Source organism: Erpetoichthys calabaricus, chromosome 4 (assembly GCF_900747795.2).
Source record: "Erpetoichthys calabaricus chromosome 4, fErpCal1.3, whole genome shotgun sequence".
In the NCBI taxonomy this organism is placed as follows: domain Eukaryota; kingdom Metazoa; phylum Chordata; class Cladistia; order Polypteriformes; family Polypteridae; genus Erpetoichthys; species Erpetoichthys calabaricus.
This window is the reverse complement of record NC_041397.2, coordinates 233,340,189-233,361,692: the sequence shown is the minus strand read 5'-3', so window position 1 is coordinate 233,361,692 and position 21,504 is coordinate 233,340,189. Positions and strand designations below refer to the sequence as shown.

General features: G+C 36.9%; 1 protein-coding gene across 4 annotated transcripts in view; it reads right to left on the bottom strand.

Moving 5' to 3' along the window:
• Positions 1 to 394: 394 nt before the first annotated feature.
• fat3a (FAT atypical cadherin 3a) overlaps positions 395 to 21,504 on the bottom strand; it is a 547,007-nt gene continuing 525,897 nt past the window's right edge. For 2 of the 4 annotated variants that reach the window (XM_051927172.1, XM_028800422.2), the window contains 5 exons: positions 19,636 to 20,294; positions 18,174 to 18,287; positions 10,721 to 10,780; positions 7,549 to 7,584; positions 395 to 5,457 (listed from right to left, as the gene is read on the bottom strand). In XM_051927172.1, the coding sequence (XP_051783132.1) occupies positions 4,835 to 5,457; positions 7,549 to 7,584; positions 10,721 to 10,780; positions 18,174 to 18,287; positions 19,636 to 20,294 (1,492 nt within the window). In that variant the 3' untranslated portion in view covers positions 395 to 4,834. The remainder of the gene's footprint in view (positions 5,458 to 7,548; positions 7,585 to 10,720; positions 10,781 to 18,173; positions 18,288 to 19,635; positions 20,295 to 21,504) is intronic. The other 2 variants (XM_051927169.1, XM_051927170.1) reach the window with 2 other exon arrangements.

The following is a 21,504-nucleotide window of genomic DNA, read 5'->3' as shown; positions in this document are numbered from 1 at the left end:
CGACAGACTGCTGTCACTGTCCTGCTCCACTGACAGATTGAGGAGATCGTTCCTCCCACAAACTTTGCGATTTTTCAATTCCACCTGGGTTAAACGTTAACATTATATAAAGCTATTGTCTGTTTTTACCTGCATTATTATCACTCTTTAATTTACTATTGTTTTTTATCAGTATGCTGCTGCTGGAGTATGTGAATTTCCCTTTGGGATTAATAAAGTATCTATCTATCTATCTATCTATCTATCTATCTATCTATCTATCTATCTATCTATCTATCTATCTATCTATCTATCTATCTATCTATCTATCTATCTATCAGTGGCATCATTTATCTCCTCAGTGGCTGAAGAGCCCCCACACGGTTGAAATACATAAAGCACAAACCAAAGCCGGTCAAGTATTTTATTTTTTATTGTTTTTACACAAACAGCAGTTTAAAAAAGAAACCAGTTTGTACATTTGCCTCATGTAATTAAACTACATGTTTAATACTGCCAAAAATACAGTACAGCATGGCTAAACAATATGGGTGAATGACTCGGCTGGGGTTGTGATGACCGCTCACACTCGACAAGCGGGCCTTTGCCATTCCAGACACAACATCACACCAGCAGAAAGAAACCGAGCTTGTTGTGCCCGTTCGACGTTGTGCAGACTCCAGAATAAGTGGTTACATGAAGTTGAAACATTTTGACAGACCATCATTAAAGATGGAATAAGAGTACAAAACAAACAAAAAAAAAAACAGACTCTGCCATCCTTCTTTTCTACAGATCTACTGTATGTAAAACAGAACAAAACAAAAACTGGTTAAGTTAACCATAAATTCAAACTGCCCCCTCAGAAACATTCACATATAACAACAAAATAATTAAAAAGGCAGCTTGATTGGCATTAAATATCTACAAAATCTTGCATTTTTAACAACCTAGTTATTTACACTTTATACAGACAATTTGAACACAAACTTACATCTTTTACAAAAAAAAAAAAAAAAGCCTGCTACTTCCAGGCATTGTTATATTACATGACGACAATTCAAAAAAATCTGATTTAGAGTAAAAATAACATTTTTTTTTTTTTTTGTACAGCGCAAAACACATTTTTTTTAATTTTTATGTTATGGCATGTGCTTATTTTTTTAATTACATACTGTATCCTAGAGGTTTCCAAGAAAAATACTGCTGTTTACTTTGTCATTGCTGCGTAGTCCGGAGCATCATATAAACTTCAGGTGATTTAAGTAAAAAAACACAATTTAAAAAAACGTCAGAAATGTGCAGTTAGTGTCTTCTGAAATGTGATTTAGTGGAATGATTTACTCTGGGAAGGCTCAGGATAGAATAGCACCACCTTACCGAATTAAAGACAGCGCAAGAGTCTCAAACCTGTTTGACCCAATCTGGAGGTCTTAGGAGCCGGAGCCCATCCTGGCAGGCCCACCACAGGGCTCACCCACCCACCTTTACACACACAGGGGCTAATCTATAGCCGCCAACTAACCTAACATCGATGTGGGAGGGAAACCATATAAACCTGGAGAGAATGGACACATTCTACCCACAGAATGACTGGCCATGGGATTTGTACCTAGGATCTGCTAATCAGAGGCATGAAGACCAGCAAGATATAAATTAACAATGTACTCATTATTATAAACAGTCCTGTGAGTCTGTATGTTTCTGTTGCTGTATGTATTTAAAATTTTACTAATCCCATAGGGAAATTCATCTAATCTAATCTAATCTAATCTAATCTAATCTAATCTAATCCATCCATTATCCAACCCGCTATATCCTAACACAGGGTCACGGGGGCCTGCTGGAGCCAATCCCCGCCAACACAGGGCGTAAGGCAGGAACAAACCCCGGGCAGGGTGCCAGCCCACCGCAGGGCACACACACACACTAATGTAATCTAAATTAGAATGTACAGTGGAACCTCGAGATACGATCACCTCTGTATACGAGAAATTCAAAATACGAGGAAAGTATGAGTGAAAAATTCAGATCTAAATATGAGCATTGGCTCACGTAACGAGCCACGAGCCAGGCTGTGGGTATAGCTCGCCGCTTAGGGAGGGGGTGTGGTAGCTGTAGCGAGCCTCAGGGCGATCTGCGGTGTCTGCGTTTCTCACCTAAGTGCACAGGTGGGAAACTGCCCACATCCATGATTTGTCCTTTGGCTGACGGCCTGGGCAGGGTTGCCACCCGTCCTTTAAAATACGGAATCGTCCCGTATTTGAGAATGAAATTGCGCGTCCCGTTTTGAATCAATACGTATGCGTCCCTTATTTTTTTGTATTAAAAGTGGTAACCCTAGCAGCTGCCATGTCTTCCTCGCATATATAGAGAAGCGCGAGCCGGTTAAGGGGGAGAAGAAGTAAAAGAAAAGAAAAGAGAGGAGAGAGAACGGAGGTTGCAGGAGGAGGCAGGAATCCGCAGCAGTAGGAAGTCGGTGCGAGAGAGCGAGCGAGTGCAGGCTCGCGTGTAGCTGAACAGGCGACCCAAACAGCTGAAGCAGGACGGTGTAGAGAAGGTCAGCTGCATTAAGTGTCTCGCCTGTTGCAGAGCCCGCATGGGAGAAGCAGGTGAGACGCTAACAGAGAAGAAGCACCGAGGATTGTCATCTGTTTTTTGAAGACTGCTTCCTGTTGACGTTTTAATCTCGTGTTAAAGGATTGTTATTCTTGTGTATTTTAAACCTCCACTTCACAACTGTTTTAAGGATTATTTATTTAAAGATTTATTGAATGCTCTACTGCACTTTGGACACCTGTTTTAATTCTTTTAATAATCAGTTATATTATTTACCAATGTTATTTATTAAAGGTAGATTACAGTATATATAATTTATCAGTGTTATTTGTTAGGAAAATTGATTTTTATGTTAATATATTTGGGATGCGGAACGGATTAACTGGATTTCCATTATTTTCAATGGGGATGTTTGTTCTAGATACGAGAAATTCGCTATACAAGCTCAGTGCTGGAATGAATTAAACTCGTATCTAGAGGTTCCACTGTACTAAGAAAAACACTGCGGTAAAAGTCACAAAGGACATTGTTTTATCTCCCACCACTGGCTCCGATGTTGTTGTAGTTGGTCATCTCTCCAAACAGAGCCCGATAGCATTGCTTCTAATAAAACGCTGCTATTGACTTCTACTGAGTTACTTTTCACAATGCAGTTTATAAGAAATGCACAGAAAGTGTGCATGGTCCACTACAGTAATTGCCCTCTAGTACACTGCTGTTTAATGTAATTTATATCACAATAGTCTCTTTTTACAATGCGCATCAAGACCAATGTTATGAAATCCATGAAAAAGAAATGCAGGACAGACGGAAGAATAGAGCATTTTTAGACGGTGCGTTGATGAGGAGGGAATCTCAGGCAGGCCCTTCAGTAGGCTGAGTGTGGAATCCGCTTGAGATGACAGGTGGAATGTTTCTGGTGTGCTTGTACTATGGCGTATTGCTGGAGTGCCCAGAGAGGGGGCTCTCTAAAAAACTGGATTTCGGCTTTCCCTTCTCACTGCCTGGTGGCCTTAAATTTTCATTGTAGTTATTAATATGCTGTTACATTATGATCCAGTTTTATTGAAAATGGCTAACACTGTTTGGCTATGTAAATTTGTAAATGTGTGCAGCTCCATGATTCAGATGAGTAACAGGCATTTTATAAGAATAAATTAAATTGAAAATTTCCCTTTACATTGTTGTCACCTTGTGCTGTTTTAAATCAAGTCACACACACTTAGCTTTGTATCTTTACAATAAAATAGCATACAATTAATTCTGTAACATAGAGAAATGTGAGATATAACAAGTGTATGATATTGAAAGCTGCAGTAAGAGTGGAGATCTGGAAGAAACTTTCCATTTAAGCAGTCGACATGAATACTTCTAGAGCCGGATGAAGAAGGGATTAGAACGACAGAACTAGTCAATAACCCAAAAAAACAAACACACAAACAAACAAACTTCAAGGTCTTGTCCCATTTGTAAACATTCTTGGACCTTTTTGCACTCCTTGAACAAAGAAATAGGAAAATGGTTCAAACCGAGCCCCTCTGCCAATATACTTTACACGGTTTCTATAATTAAGCGTGGAGTTAGACGTCACTCCCTTTAAAAAGGCAAACCCTCCTGTGTGTGGTTCTCCTGTGTGATTTCCTTTTGGCAATTTCTATCAATGTAAACTTTTAAAAATGAACCTGTTTTGTTGAAATACAATTTAAACATCATGGAGGAGAAAAGTTAGCAAGCCGTCTATAATGAAGGCTGTAAACATTTGAATGAAGAAATAAGAAGTTCAAAATCTTAGTATCCTTAGGAGAACACAAAAATGTGTTGAGTTTCCATGACAGCGCTTTCGTATTTATTCATTTATTTATCTTTTGAGATATGAATGAATGCCCGTTTGTCTGGTTTTGGCACAGACATGCTATGTTAAAAGTGGTTTAATAGCTTGACGGACCCGCTACACGCTTGCGTGCAGACAACAGATGATCCCTTGGAAGCTGTAACATTACCTGATTGTCAAGAAATGTGCTGCTCTGCTTTCCTTCAGTATTACAGGCTCAACGATTGCGTGTTTTACTTGTTTTTTTGTCCAGTTAATATGTGCTTAAGGTAACACAGCAATCATTAGAAAACTAGCAGCAGGCAGGAGGTGACAGAGTTCAATGGTTCCAGATTCCTAAATACTCGCGTGCTTTTCTTCAAAGTTTTTTCCTGTATTTTACACCAAGTCGACCATATTAGTTCTTGTTCCTATAGGGACATATTACCTACAAAGGTGCTTCTGCTTTAATCGAGACTGCATATGTCACACCTGGGTCTGCTGTTGAGTTTCCATAAAAGGGATGTGAATATTGTCAAAGTTCGCATCTTCTATGCTCTCAAAGTCACTTACTGCTGCTTCGGAGTCAAAGCCGCAGATGGCAGAAACATCAGAAGAGGAGGCATTCGTGGACAGCCTCATGGACAGGTTGTCCCCATTGTCCGCACTGTCTGTTTCTAGGCCTTGCTGAGAGCCTCTGGAAAAACTGCTGAAATCTTCTGCTGTTTGTCCTCCCAAGGTCTCCATGTCACCAGGGAACTGATGTGGAGGGAGGTACTGACTGGGGTGGAACTGTGGCCGCTGACGGCTACTGCTGCTGCTCAAAGTGCTTTCCACTGAGGCAGGCTGAGGAGCGGGCAAGGTATCATAATGGTCCTGGTATTCTTCAGGAAGAGGAGGTGGAAGCTGATCCTGGCTTAGAAACACTTCGTCATGAGGTGGAGGGAAATCACTGTCAATATCATAGCCTCCAAGGTAATAGTCTGTTTCCAGTTCTCTGCTGCTGCCCATAGGTGCTGAAGAGCCATCCCCAGCCTCATAATTGGGCACCTCTTCAATGTTTGGCAAACGGGTACCTGGCATCCAGTCTGAAGTGTCCCAGTGATAAGCTGTGATGAGAAAAGGTAAGGAGAGGGTGTTAGGGAGCTGAATAGTAATGTGGGATGTTCCCGCAAAGAGCAAAATATGAGCTGCGTACTTGCATACACATACGTGCATCGTGCCATCCAAAGACAAACACACTGCACCATTCAAACAAGTGCACATAGTGAAATCAGGAAATATCACTCTTTCACTTTAAAAAGTATTTAGTAAAAAAGGTCACTAAAAATCAGAGAGGGCTTCAAAGGGGTAGAAGGCAACGGTAGTACCCAACAGAGGTCCTGTATAAAGAGGACCTATCAAAAGTGATGTGCAGAGAACCACTCAAAGCCACGATAGGGGAGAGGGTGTTGAGAAGGGAAGGAATAGTTCAGGGGGGCTGCATGGAGTACACTGCAATCATCTCTCCTCTCTGGGAAAAACGGAAACAAGGATCTTGCTAAAAAATGAATGAAGTTTCTGATTATCTGGTATTTAAAATTAAGATGCACTGTGCAGAAACAGCTGTATCCATCCTCATTTTTTTTCATGTGTTTCAAATGAAAACACTTTGTTTTTGTGCCTTATGCACTTTGATGATGCTTTACTTCATGTCCAGGACCTACATATCCAGAAAATTAATCTTTTGTCAAATCTGTTTCTAATCTCCTTCCCTCAAACTTATCTTAGCTGTAATGGCCTCCAGGCAGAAACTTGGCCTAGATAAAACACAGTCTGTCACAAGAAGCACAATGTGTGACAATCCAGTTAACAAAACAGCATGTTTTTACTTTATGAAAGCAAACTGAAGTTTAATGAGAAGCCTTTTTACAAGTACAACCTAGCTTTAAATGAAATCTGCCAGCCAAGTATTATAAGAAGACTAAAGTGTGGGCAAGCACGGGGTTCTGCATGGCCACAGTGTTTTTCGGGTTTCATTCTAGCTGATCTGACGGATGAAAGCTAGACTATGCCAGCAAACAAATGCTTTGCTAAATTAGCTTCTTGTTCCTTGTTTTCTTTTCATCTTCTGTTGGAAGTCATCTTCTAGTTGTTTTCAGACTTTGTTTTTAGTCAGGCCATATCTTCACGACTAGGTTTTTATCCCCTTGAAAGCTAATGCCTTAATTTGTTAGTGCAATCCGTACTGTTATCTGCTCATCAGAAGTGACCACTTGTTTTTGGGAAGTAAAGTTCTGCAATCACCAAAGCAAAAAGAAGAAAAACAAAACTCCTGCTGTCAACTTGTTCAAGTACGGCCCTCCAGCAGGTCAGCCCTCCACTAACTCTTACTCATGTATACACACAGACTCTTAAATATACAATCATACTTTACAAGGAGGGGGTGACTTTATCATGGCACTAAAGCAGCAGAACACACATTTAGGCATACATATCATTGTTGGCAAATGCAGAATAAGTCACTCTGAGCTGGGAAATAAACAAGATGTGTAAAAATCAAATTCTCAGATATAAAACAAACTTTGCACAGACACACAAAAACAAGACTGCTAGGCTCCTGGAGGCCATCCCATGCACACACACACACACATACATACATACATACAAGCATATCTGAACAAGCACACATGGGCACACAGGACTCATGCATTATTGAAAGGGTAGGCCATGCCAGATTCTGGATTTTGTTTTACATTATAAAATGCACAAACCAAAAAATGAGTACAATGTTACTGAAAGCTTTGAGATCAACAGAAGCTTGGTGGACACAGCGGGATGCAGCCTTAAGCCTTAATGTAAGTTTAAGTCAAGAACAGGAAAAAATAACACAGAGCAGCACGATGAAGATGTGGTGAGATGCAGTGAGATAAAGTGTGTTGTGCTCTTTCTGTCAAATTTTACCTGCATTCACGTTTTTTAGGCTTAAAATTACAATACAATTAAGGATCAGCAGAAAAGCAAACAAACACAAAGCAGCCAAATTTACGTCAAATGACAATTAACAAAGTTATCAGGAAATTATTATGCACAATCAAAGTTAGGTTTTCTTTGGGATCATAGGAAAAGCACATGCTTGATTTCATACATGCATAACATAAAAATGCCGGTCACAAATGCTTAAAGCAACAGAATAAGAAGGATTGAGCTGAAAGGGTCACCTCTGTTGTAGTTCTGCCCTTGATCCATGACAGACACTGCCATATAGGAAGCAAATAAAGCAGTGTTTAATGTTCCTTGTAAAGGTTAAGCATACCGCAAAATTAAAAAGAAAAAAAAAAAAAAAAAAAGGACCCACATAGCCCCCCCAACACCACCACCCTCACAGAGAAGGAAAATGGCCGCCCGCAAGTGGCAGGGAATAGGACTCTGGTTACATGCAATTAGACGTTCACCACTCACTGAGCCTTGTAAAGAGAAAGATGAGAAGAAAAAAAAAACATGCCACTGAGCTAAAAATTACGAGTATTCAAGTTTCTGTTTAATAATATATACAAATAATATAAAAAAGATCTGGAAGCGTTTCCTGTGTGCTACATAAGGTCTCTAGTTTTTAAGTAAATAACTGTCAAAAATGAATTACATACGGAATATGCAGCAAAGTATTTTAAAAGAGAAAAGGGTGCATAACTGGACCGCTAACATTGTTTTCTGTGTCGTATGTACTCCTTCGTCTCAGTCACATCATCTTACTCAACAACATGGGCGTATGGTAATTCATTTTCTATTTATTAAAAGTAAGAAAATTCCAAAATGATGCTTGAATTGATAGACCCACTGATGTGTAGCAACAGTGCCCTGTGTTCTGTGCAGAAGTGAAAGGTGCTATATACATAAAATGTATTCTTATTATTATAGGAGTAAAAAAATAGCATTTTGTGTATTTATTACCAATCTTAACGTTTCTATTGACTTTACATCTATTATTAATCAACTTTAATTACAAAGTGCTAATGTAAAGTTCTCTGTAAGAATCCTGACTGACTTACTTATTTTTAATTCAAAGTCAGACATTGTAATGATGTTGCAGGTACCATTAAATCTGCATGTGTTTCCTGTGACATAATATATCCAAACGCGTGACTTCCATCTGACTAATTGCATTGATTTTCAGGAGCAGGGCACCTATCCAAAATATCTAGTGAGAACGAGAGTCCTTATTTGCACAAAGCATGGCTTCCACTTCTTTTTTTTTTTTTTTTTTGAAATACTAAGTTACTGTAGAAGACCCAGGAATTTTTACATTGACACATTTTTACAGCCTCATTAATCTCTGAAATTTGGCCTGCTGCAAATTCAGCAACATTATGTCCCCTCTCAGTGAAATGTCTCAGATGCTAGCTGGATTGAGAATGACTACCAATTATGTAGAATTCACTAGTAGAGCCATCAAAGCCTGAGTGTGTTTGAAATCCTGCACTTTATACTGAGGTTTAGATAAAAGGAGAACGACTTCAGATAAAAGATGCTGAAATTCCACTAGGGACACGTATTCTGAAGAGGCAACTGAGAGCACAGAGATAGTGTAAAAGTTGTGACCATAGTTTCATGTATGCATTTGAATATGGGATTTTTTTTAGTATTATGAGTTCTTAGCAATTTAAGTGTCGAGCACTTTCAAAGTCATTTTTGTATCACTTTGATTTTTTTTTTTTTTACAGTATTACAAATATTGGACCACAACTCTCATATCAAATAAAATGTGACAAATGAACCAAAAGGGGAAGCCATTTAATGGCATGAACAATACAGTTAACTTCCCAGTTTGGCGGTCATTTGCCACATAGTCTTGAAATTAGTAAGACCCAATTGAAACTGTGGAACAAAAAAAATTGAGAGGCTTCCACATTGAAGCTCTTAAAACAGACAACAAAGAAAAAATAAGTTAAATTGCATACAGTTTTCAAGCTCATCCAGTGCTATGACTTCAAGAAAAAACAAGAAAAAAACGATTTTATGTAAAAATGGCAAAGGCAATCATTGTAATAGTTTTAATCTCAAAAATGCTCTTCTTTCCTGTGAAATCTATGTGGTTGGAGATTTGTAGAAAATCTAGACAATGGCTGTAGGTGCATCAGTACTCATACATAATGTACATCTGTTTCTGAAAATGGCATAAAGATCTTCTGGTATACTGCTATAGAGCACATTGTTATGCCAGCAATGACACTAATGGAGTTACTGCAGTGAAAAATGTTATTTTGTTCATAAAACTTGGGGTTAAATAAATCTTGATTCGCTATTCCCTAGAAATCTCAAATGTATGTATTAGCCATGTCATTGTACAAAACAACGGCCTTACATTACAATGCCACAATTTAACACGATGGCTAGACACTCCATACACTCCAAGTTCTTCCTTGCATGATGCCTCCAGATTTCTTCTTTAACAGAAGGCTTTGGAATTTATTTCAGGAGAATATTTTGGAATGTAAAAAATATTTGGTAAAATAAATGGCTAATAATGGTATACGAAGATGAAATTGATCAAGTCATGTACAGTACTTGATTTAACTGTATATCTTAATTGGTGGGATTCCCTGATTTAGAAATCACTAATGTTTTAATATAAAGAAAGTATGAGAATAATATGGCAAGTGGACGTTTAAAAAACAAAAAAAGTATTCTGAACGAATATTGCTATAGAGGTCTTTGCTGCCACGTTTCTGTCTTGGCAAAAGAACATCGAATGAATTGAATCACTTTTATTTGGCTTTAGGTCATTTTATTTTTTTACCAAACCCAAAAACAGTGATGAATTCATCATTAATAAATCTGTGGCTATGCTTCTACAACTCACTTTTCAGCACATGTGTGCCAACAAGCCAAAATCACAAAATGGAATGTACAAACTTTTTAAGGTTTGGATACACACAGTAGTCCGATTTAGTATTGGTCAGTCTAACACTAGAAAAACGAATGACATAACAAAGCAAATCAAATGAGAAAGCTATGCTATTAAAAATTTTGTTTTTAGCTTCTTTTAATTCTCAGGATTTAGTCTAATCAGTAAACAAAAGTAATTTTACGTTCCTATTTTTGCATGTGGTTTGGCTGGCTGTTTCACATGAAAGTGAGATTATAGCAGACATTTGAACAAAAAATATGTAATCAATTACAGGCACAGTTTTATAATGTTCCTGCATTTTGTAGCATAGAGGACAGTTGACTTGAGACTCAAACCCAGAAGAAAATGTTCTCAGTCATCCTTAGATCATTTAAATGAACATTTTTGAATCATCCCACCCTCTTCCCTCCCTCCACCTTTCTTTCTTCAGCATTCATCCTTCACAAGAAATAAGAAAAACACAATATAAGAGTCAAGAGGAATACCTTCATTTTCGATTGTGTCAACAGCATCGTTGACTAGTCTTATGACGGTCACTATGGAAGCTTGAGGGCAAAGAAGAAATCAGGGAAAGAAGGGGGTTTAGTGAGGCAAACTATGAGACTGGAAAACAATTACTTCGGATCAGGAGCTGTGCTTCAGATGCCTTGCATATCACATTGCTTCAATAAGCACTTAGTAGGAGTTTAGTACATTTGGGGTGCATTAGAAGAGCATTTGAGATGCATCCTATCTAAAATTCCGTTAACATTTTACTTTCTTTGAGATTGTGGAATTCTAAAAAAGAAGCCAGCTTTACTCATTTATTCCAATTTTTGTAATATATTTTCATGTGGGTTCTCCTGCACATTTTTTTAAACCACGCAAAATTCTGAGTTGGCAGAGGAAGGTCAGTGATGAGTAATACTTCCTCCAGGATGCCATCTTCACACCTAGTAGTATTAGACATCTGGGCAAGCTGGAGGTGGTCACATATGAGACTAATCAGCAATGAAAAGAAAGGCTTCCAAGACCCTGCTTTACAATAACTGGCAGTGCAGTGTCTTGATTTATAGCCATTTAAAATCAATCACACCACAGTTAGAGGATAATCATCAGACATATTTACTACTGGGTGTCCAATAATGTATGTTGTTTTCTAGCTTCCCCTCTTATTTGTGATCGTAATGCCCCAAATAAAGGAAACCTGGACGATGCCTGGCCTGCTCAGTATCACTACAGATATTATTTTTCTAATTCACAGCAAGTTGTGTAAAAATCTGGCTCTTAATTATCCACTGATATCCAAATGAAGTCTGCCGGGTGAGTTTGTGAATGCCAAAGCCTGGAAGAAAAGTATTCCAAAGCATAATTAAAAGATTATTTAGTAGAACACAAGTTGTTAAAATATTTAGTGCTCACAGAACCTATAAACAAATGAGGCTCAGTTTTAGGAGTAAGATGGATTGAATATGTGTGGTAGGGAATGGAGAAACATAAAAAAACTGCAGTACTCCCTATGGGTTAATGGCAAGAAACCAAACAAATAGAAGAAGGTTGAAAAAACAAAGCAAAACGGAATCCAGAATTTTTTTTTTAAATACTGAGTCAACAGCTCAGCTGGAAATATCCTTTTGGAGAGAGTCAAGTAGCTTATTAAAGCAGTAGGATAGCCAATCTGAATCACAGCTCAACTTTGTTAGTATTAATAAAATAAGCCTTCTTGCAGCTAAACTCCCAGATGAATTCCACATGGCAATTAAAATGATACCAAAAGTAAAATGCAAACCATATGACTGAAAACCGAAATGGATTTAGCTTTCTATTCAGCCACATACTGCATGCTATCGTGCTGTTTTTCATTCATTCAATAAAAAAAGGAAAAATAATCTTTCAAGAACCTAGTAGTAGTTTTAAAGTTTAATTTTTGCAAATCACTTTCATACAAGGCTAATTCCTATATGACCATCAAAACTGTGGAAGAGCCTAATAATACTTCTTACATAAGGCAAAAAATAATTGAATTCATATAGTAAGTAATAGGTGAAAACTAAAGGCTGGTAATAATAGAGCCTTTCCCTGACTCCACAAACATGACATTTGTGTTTGCAGGACTGCATTTAAGTTTATTCCTACCACTCATAAAGGGTTATTGCATTATTTTATAAAGGCATTGCATTACTTTGAAAAAGAGCTGCATTATTTTTCAAAAGCATTGCATTTTTGGTTTTTGAAAAAGAGTCGAGTTTCTTTGCAAAAGTATTGCATTACTTCACAAATATTGCCCACCTGCTTCTTCCAGGATCATCATGCAAGTGTGTTTCTCCTGTCTAATGATAGGAGAGGTTAAGCACATGGATAGCGTGCAATCAATTGCCAGAACTGAACAGATGTTATAGGCATATATTGTACATTAAATCCTACACGTACTGATTGTACATTTAATTCGTCCAGTTTAGAGTCAGATGGATCTTGTGATTATCGCAGTTGTACTGTGTGTGAGGCAAGAAGCAAATGTGATGGATGATATGGTGATCCTGTGTAGGCCACAATAGCAGAGTCAGAAAAGAGTGTGCTACATGCAATCCAGTACCAGCAACTATAAATAAAGGATCAGTGTAGCTTTAATCTGGTTATTTGCCATAGATATTATGAAACAATGAGATATGTAGGTGCAACAGCCAGTGTTCACAATTTTCAGAGACTCAAGCTGCGGATGGGAAAAGGGTTAGATGTTATTTACTCTACAGCATTTCAAACACTAAAAAAATAAAAGTATTAGTGGCACATTTTCAATATTCAGTGTTAAAACAGTTAACCATATGCAGTTAAGCACAATCACTGATGCCAAACAAACCCACAAATACATAGGGAGAACATGTAGACCCTGGTGATGTGAGGCAAGAATGCTAGCTCTGCACTACTACTCTTCCTATGTTAAAACTTGTGCAATACACTTTCTAATCTCTAACAAGATTAAAACTGAATGTATACCTATAACTTCTGTTCGGTTCTTGTCACCTGACTGCATGCAACGTGTGTGTTTATCTTCACCCTCAATAGCCGTCACCAGATGACAAAAGCACGCATGAACATAATGATAATGGCAGCAGTAGGCAATATCTTTGCAAAATGATATAATATTCTTTGTAAGATAATGCAATACATTTGTAAAATAACACAATTCCATTACAAACTAATGCAATAGTTTTGCAAAACAATACACTTTTTTTTAATGCCAGGAATAAGCTTCCATATGTGTGGTTTATTAGTGTTTCATAAAAAACAACAATTATATTTAGATTTATTTTGGATTTGTGTTCTTGTATGTCTTCTGCCTGTGAATAAGTAAACTGCCCCGACTGCATCACATGAACATTTCCGCAGTAATAAAATGTGGATGGGTGCACCTATTTAAAAATATGCTTACTATGCTGTGTGACCAGCCCCTGTATGATCAGACAATATTAATAAAATAGCAAAACATATCTTTACATTTTATATGTTTGCTTTTTTAGGGGCTGAATGTGAACTAAAGAATGGATTTTACATTGGTTTTCTGAAAAATTATCATTTTTAGAAAGCTGAGTTACTTTAATTGTGAAAAAAATTGGTATGTCACTAGAATCCCTGGAGCCTACAAAAAAAGTTGTAATCTTGGCTCTCCTTAGATTCCTTTGCACCTTTTCATCAGTGTCATTGTTTTACAAATGTGTCAATCAGCAGTGGCAGCAAGCAGCTTGCTATCCCATCCCCCCCAGGCAAGAAATGTTGAACACATAACTAAATCAGAAACATTTTTCATGTTATAGTAATAATTGACAAAAAGCTGACGTGAAGTGTATAATGTGTGAAGACTTAAGCCCAAATATCAAACAAACAACTCATGTTCAAATGACATAGCGTTTTCAAATAATGCCGTTTTCATACATGGAGGTGTGTGAGCATGCACAACAGAGGCAGAGACAGATTTGATGTCATTCAAGTGGTTAATGGAATATAAAATAAACACTTTCACAAAGGTATAATTAAACAAGTGTGCTTTTATTCAAGAATAAAACTGAATAACAAAAAAATCAAGTGACAACAAGATACAGAGAAGACATGATTCACCAGTGTTCTACTCAAAATGAGAAGAAACAAGGTTCGAACAGCTAACCTCTTGATTACGAGGAGGCAGTTCTTATCTCTGCACCAGCAAATCAGATGTGTCGGCTGTCTTTTGAGTTTTTACACATTGCCAGCAACCTGTAAATTGAATAATGATTTCATTTTCTTCGGTTATATTCTTGAATAAAAGAGCTCTTATTTTGTTACTCCTTTTGTGAAAGTGTTTATTTTATGTTTGGACTTAAGTCTTCACACATTATACACTTCACGTCAGCTTTTTGTCCATTATTACTATAACATGAAAAAAGTTTGTGTTCAACATTTCTTGCCTCACACTTCCTGTCATCCTACATTTACTCAGATCTTTGTAGACATGAAACACACATGAAATATACGTATTCCAAATAATGATATATTATTTACCCTTTACAATTCCAGACACCTCACACCCAGATAAACAGACTTCAGCTGGGAGAACTATAGTTGCCTCGGTGGGTGATGGGATAGCAGGCTGCTTGTGCTGATTGACACATTTGCAAAACAAGGAGGCTGATGACAAGGTGCGAACACTTTCATGGATTCTTGGCAAAGTATCACTTACTATAAATATAAATTATTTTTATGTAATTGTATTATTGTACTGAATAGAGGTGGCTTTTTATTGTTGATATTCTCTATAAAAAGCTATGTGTTAAAAAAAAAATTAATTCCCCCTTGGGCGGCCCAGTTGTCTAACTTAAAGATATGCAGAGCTGGGTGAGTTTGCATATTCCTCCAGTGTGTATATTAATATTCTGCCCACATCCCAAATCAGACTTGTATGACAGAGTGTGGGTATGTGCATATTCTGACGTGGTCTGGCAGCCTCTCAGGCTTGAACCCTAAAATTGGATGATATAGGTTCAGTAAATGGATGATTGGATGAATACTAATTTAAGTTTTTTCTTGCTTGCTTCAGCATTTATTTAATAATTTCTTAGCCAAAATATTTGTGTTTCAGACCTTATGAGCATGCAACTGTATGTCTAACATAATCTTTTTTGTAACACCATAATAAGATTTTTTTTCATTTGATATTTGATGGCAGTACTGGCCCCAATTGATGCCTTTTGAATTTTGTTATATCTGTCTTCTATAAAAACATGAAGTTAAAATTTATCTCAACCATTACCACAAACAACATGGGGTAACTAACAGATACAAAAATAATCTTTTCTGCATGGAGTACTCTTTTAAGTTTCCATGAGGTACCATTTTTGATCTGTTTCAGATGAATTTAATGCAGTATTTTAGTACATTTACACAGCTTGTGACTTGTTAAATATTAATGCCCAGAGTCACCACTTTCCTTCATCATGACTGCAGTGAGAGATGGTTTCCTGGAAAGTTTTCAATTTTAAACTCTGGCATCTATTCAGCATTTACTTAAAACAAGGACTTTGCACACACATAAATCCTAGAGAAAAAAAAAACCTGTAATACATTTCTTGTGTTATTTTTGTTTTCTTTTTCAATATTTCCACCAGGTTTATGATAAATATTTGGAGCTAGCTATTTTGCCTTTATTTTCACAATAATAGTTTTGTGTTTAGTATAAATATAAAATAATTATGTTTAGTGTGTTATAGCTGTCTTATTTGTATTAAGCATTGCTACATACAATAAAATGAAAAAAAAAACATATACAATTTTTTCTTTTACTGTATTTCTTGGCGGTAACCTGTTTCTCTTTTACCTGAAACTGTTTAGGCCTACAAATCTTTTATTTCCTGGATGGTTATTATTCTATGATGAGTTTGTATGAATTATTGAACCCTATGGTTTCCTCCCACATAACCAAAGTGTTTAGGGAGACCCACAGTCTACTGGTCCACAAGATAATCAAGCTATCAGGGGTAGCCTTTTGGGTATACAAAATGTATCTGCAGAAGTAAAGATTAATCTTAGCTTTTTTGAAATGTAAATAACTATAAAACTTTTAATTTAAAAAAATGCACAACTAGAAATACTTGGTCCAGAGAAACAATCTTTAGGCACAAGAACTTTAATTGGCAATATTTTCAAAATGTTGATTTTAAGTCCAGGAAAGGATAATGTTTAGAGGTACTGCATGAAGCTGTAACAATACAACGGATAAGTTAGTGTAGTATAAATAACATTGAAATGACACTAATTACAATATACCTTTTACTGTTTAATAGCAGAAAAAAGCTGTGTGCTTTATATCATTGGAACAGAATAACATTCACATTGTGGAGAACGAATGTCATATTTGATCTACAGATGATACATCCCCATTATGTATGAGACCTTTGTGTTGAAAACACGACTTAATGAGACTGAAGATGATGAGCGTTTTGTGCCTCTTTGTGTGTGGGATTCAGATCAACAGCTTCTGTAGTGGACACGTCACATCTGTAAACACAGTTACATTACAAAGTGTGTTAAATGAGATGTGCACCTTTAGTCCTGGAAAAAAGAAGGCATTACTCATTGCTGTATTTTCTTTCATGTGTTTAGTTAAAAGCATTGATGGACAGTAAAGCAGTACTCGCTCTTAATATATGCCAACTCTGATTTATCAAAATTGATCATAAATACTCTTAGGAGACCTAACCTTGAAAGCTAATTATTTATAGAAAACATATTAGTCACAGAACCCCAGAGAAACTAGGTCTGCATGTACTGGGGATCTTCTTAAAGGTAGCTTGTTCCATGGAGCATAAATTCAAATAACTCCTGCAGTCTTTTGAGCTGAAGGAGCATTTCTGCCATTTGGAAAGCAACTCATGTAGTTCTTTCACATTTTCCACAAAGAAATCCCTCTTCTCCCCATAGTGAAGGAACCTAACATGAGTACTAGTATAACATGTTTCTCTTGAGAAACCTTTCTTCTTGTATTTTTCTGGCCTCCCATAGAGCACATAAACTGCATATAGTTAAACATACAGTCACACCAGAAGTCAAAGTGTAGGAGAGGTACAGCATTCACTTTAACTACGTTTATTCACTTTACCTACTTTTTCTTTAAACTAGTTAAAGTGAATAAAAGGTAAGCAGCTTTCTAGGCCTAAGCAGCTTTCCTTTCACTTATCAGAATAAGCTACTCACTCATCCTCACTGCAGTCCATAATGTGAAGTGGAAGGTAATTGGGCCCAGAAGGTGACTGACCTGGGCTAACCTATCATAAAATACATAAAGGATACCATATTGTCGAAAATAAGATTTAAATGTGTGCTTGAAAATTAGAAAGAATGAGGTTTTGAGTGGGGATGCTATGAATGCAAATTTTAGAAATCATTTGTGTGACTAGAGTTGTTGATTTTACAATACAAATGAAATCTGTTGTAGTATCAGCACAGGTACTAGTTAAATAAATGAACCATCCTTTCATGAATTGTTTGAACCAAACCAATCCAATTTTAGAGTTGGGTGCCAAGCTACCACAGGGCAAAAAATAAACCCATTTAAGTATTATTAGTAAGTATTGTTCTGCATTAAGGCCATCTTTGTACCTCAATATATGTATTCTTGTGAGCACCATACTTTATATTAAAGAATAGAAACTGCAAATGCTGTCCAGCTTGTGTAGGTGTAATAAGCCTGCTTGTATGATTCTGTAATCGCAGAAACCTTTAATACCTACAGTATGTAACATTAACAACTGGTCATTAGTTCTATCAGATACAAGGAAAAAATCTCAACTGTTCATTGTTCTCCTATTAACATAAAAAAACAATTAAGCCTGGTAAAGAAAAAATACTTAGCAATTCTATGCATATCAGGGTTTAAAAAACGCTTTGTGATTGGACTTAGTGGCGCTCTAAGACAATAGCTCTCATTCTTACCATTGTCATCACAAGAGTCTGACTGGAAGGAGCTCAGAGACTGGACCTCTGAATTGCTGCCCTTATTACTGCCTGAAAAGCAAGTTACTTCTTCAACCACATCTACCATTTTACCTGCAAGCAAAGCAAAAACAGAAGTATCAATGTTAAAACTGTACTCCATATTAAGCGACATATTCATTGAGACCTTTCAATCCAAAAGATCATAGGAATCAAGACTGGAGATTACAAAAGTGAATACTTTCTGAACTAGCATTTGAAACTGGAGCCTGTTGAATTTCAAAAAAGGGATGAATGCTTTTATCTTGCATTGGTTTGCCATTCAACATTAAATAATACACTTAATACAATGACTGAGGTATAATTCTAAGAAAGATACCTGGCTTTAGTTTTTTTACTCTGGACATCTGGAAAGTAAGAGCACATTGATAAAGCTGCTTTTTCTTGATATTTCTATCTAACAGTCTTCATGTCTAGCAGCAGGCCATGCGGGACGATATCCCAAAGCTCACTGAGCTATCATTAACAATGCACGTTGCACTGACAATGTCCTCTGTGTGAGTGAGTATGTTCTGTTTGGAAAACTGGTAGAGTCTCCAGTCATGGCTCATCTTAATTAGTTATAACAATGCTATAAACATTGAAGTAAGAATCCTTCCGGCATATTCAAACCTGCCAAATCCAGTTTAGGTCTATAGGTTTATACAGTCCTTACTGCTAAGTGTGCAGAGTACAGTGAATTATTACTTGCATGTGCTAATTACCATGCAACACATCACAACTCTTCAGCACAACTTTCCCACAGGGTTACTTTGCCTTTCTGCAAAGCATGAGATAGGTGCTGAGCTCCCATTGATGCAGACATCAAATTTCAAATACCATTCTCAAACCTGCTTAATTTAATTCAGGGCTTTAGGCACCTAATGTCTATCCCAGCAGTACTGGACAAGGCGCCATACTGTTGCAGGGCTCACATGTGCACACAAGACCAGTTTAAAGTCCAAATTTCCCTAATGCCCACATGTGGGAGGAAAATTCACACAAACACAAGAATATGTTAAATCTCCACATGAACCACAACTGGACATGAGATTTTAATATGGGATGCTTGATCTGGAAGGCAGCAGGGCTAATCACTGTGCTGTCATCCCATAGGGCACATTTACATTTAATTGTACAGAATGTTGATTACAGACAAGTCAGCTGAAGGCCACATCCCAGGAATGAGCAATCAGAGAAAAACAAATAAAGACTGACATGCAAGAGTGAAGAATTTAAATTGTGGGATCAATTAATGTTTTCACATAGTACAAGCAAAGAAATTCAATTATTTGCCTGACCAGTTTGTATGAAAAAAAATTATATAAATAGCTAAAATGCTTACCTATTAACATTCAAAATCTAAAACTACTTAAAGAAAGTAGGAAAGAAAAGAATATATAAAGAATAAAATATGAAAAACCTTCTGTATCCACTTCCCAGGCAGTCTTTCTGATGGAATCACAGTCTGAGCGACAGGGCGACACTGGAGGCAGATTGGGAGCCACACTGCATACCACTACACCTCTCCGTGTGGTAAGTATCCGAGGAGACTCTGGATGAAAAGTGGTCATCTCCGTGTGCTCCACACCTAAGCTGTCCACAATCTTGTCCAAGTTGTTCCGAGAGTCACTCTGGAAACATGGTGTGTAAGCCATGGGTCGCACAGGCACCTGTGGTGGCCCCCCAGGATCTTGATAGATGTTACGAGGGTCAGTATTGTTCCTTAAGTTCTTGAACTGAATGCCATTGGCTTTATTGAGAAGAGCAGCTGTAGCTGGGTCCTGGACTAAGGTAATGTTATTCCTTGAGTAGTTTTTACGAAATACTTTTTTTCTGAAGGCAATGAACAAAATAATAAGAACAAAAATGACAAATAGCACTACAGCAATGCCAATGAGCTCCTCCTTGCCAACATAAGAATGGCCTGCTTGGATATTGGGGACCACCACTGGTCTGAGTCCGCAGTGTTGACCCACATAGCCTGGGGTGCAATTGCAGTAGAAGGAGCCAAATGTGTTGACACAGTTTCCACCATTTTCACACACCTCAGTTTCACATTCGTTGACATCTTCTTCACACCTATAGCATAAATCATAGTTAGCAAATGACAGAAATAACAAACATTGGGAAGATAGTGTAGGCGAAAATAAAAAAAACTCAGCCTTTATCATTCAACATTTACTTCATACAGCATCTTTCACAAAAAGTAACAACACAAAGCTAATCTACCATTGTATAATTTTGACATTTTTACTGTGCGAAAAATAATGGCAAATTGACAACACCCTGCAATAAATTCACTAAAGACTCAAAATAAACTCAAAGAAAGCAGATTTATACTGTTTATACTGCATATGTGTTGTATAATGTTAAAAAAGTGTAAAACTCACCCCATTTAAGGTTACAGTATTTTTATTATTTGTACTCTATGCTTGCTTATTATTAAATCTAATGACTTTCACAACTCAACTGACTTCAGTGAGCTGTACTACAATACAAAATATGCTTAAAGCAGAAAATCAATCAATTCAAAGCAATATATTGCAGATCCTCTGGGGCCTGTAATGAAATTCTTTTTTCTATGTCTTAGATAATTCAATTTTTACTGTAGCTCTGTATTATGTGGCAGGACTGGAGGTCCTGGTGACATGACATAACATCTGTAATATTTACAAAAAAAAACTGCCTTCAGCTTAAAGTGCCACTTACATTGCTAAATATGGCTGCTCTATTTATTGGCAATAGTCCTGTACAAATTAGTTTGCTTAGTTTAACTAAATAAAAGTCTTACTGCAGATTTGTCATCTTCCATTGCTCATATACAATATAGTAACTTCAGGGGATAAAACAATAGCATAATTCTCTCTGTTTATTTATTTGAGCAATACACTTGACTCCCTGGCTGTATGAACTGCTACTCTAACAGAGTTCAAAAAAATGAAACAGAAAGGCAATAATGAAAAAACAAGTCATTGCATATACAACAATTAGATGAATGTATGGGTAAGTTAAAATGACTGAAACCAAAAGACACTGCAGTCAAAATAGACTGTACTTAGATATCTTTAACACAGGTTATCTATAGAAAGTAGCCTCCTTATGTTTACTCCAATAAAAATCAGCCAAAAATGTATATTTTTTGTCAACAAGGAAAAAAAAATGTTATTATGTGTAAAAAAACATGTACCTACCAAAACATCAGCACAAATACAGCATAAAAGTTACATCTAGTGTCCACTACTGTATTGATGCAGATTTAGTAATACTGATGCTCTGTGCAAGAGAGGAC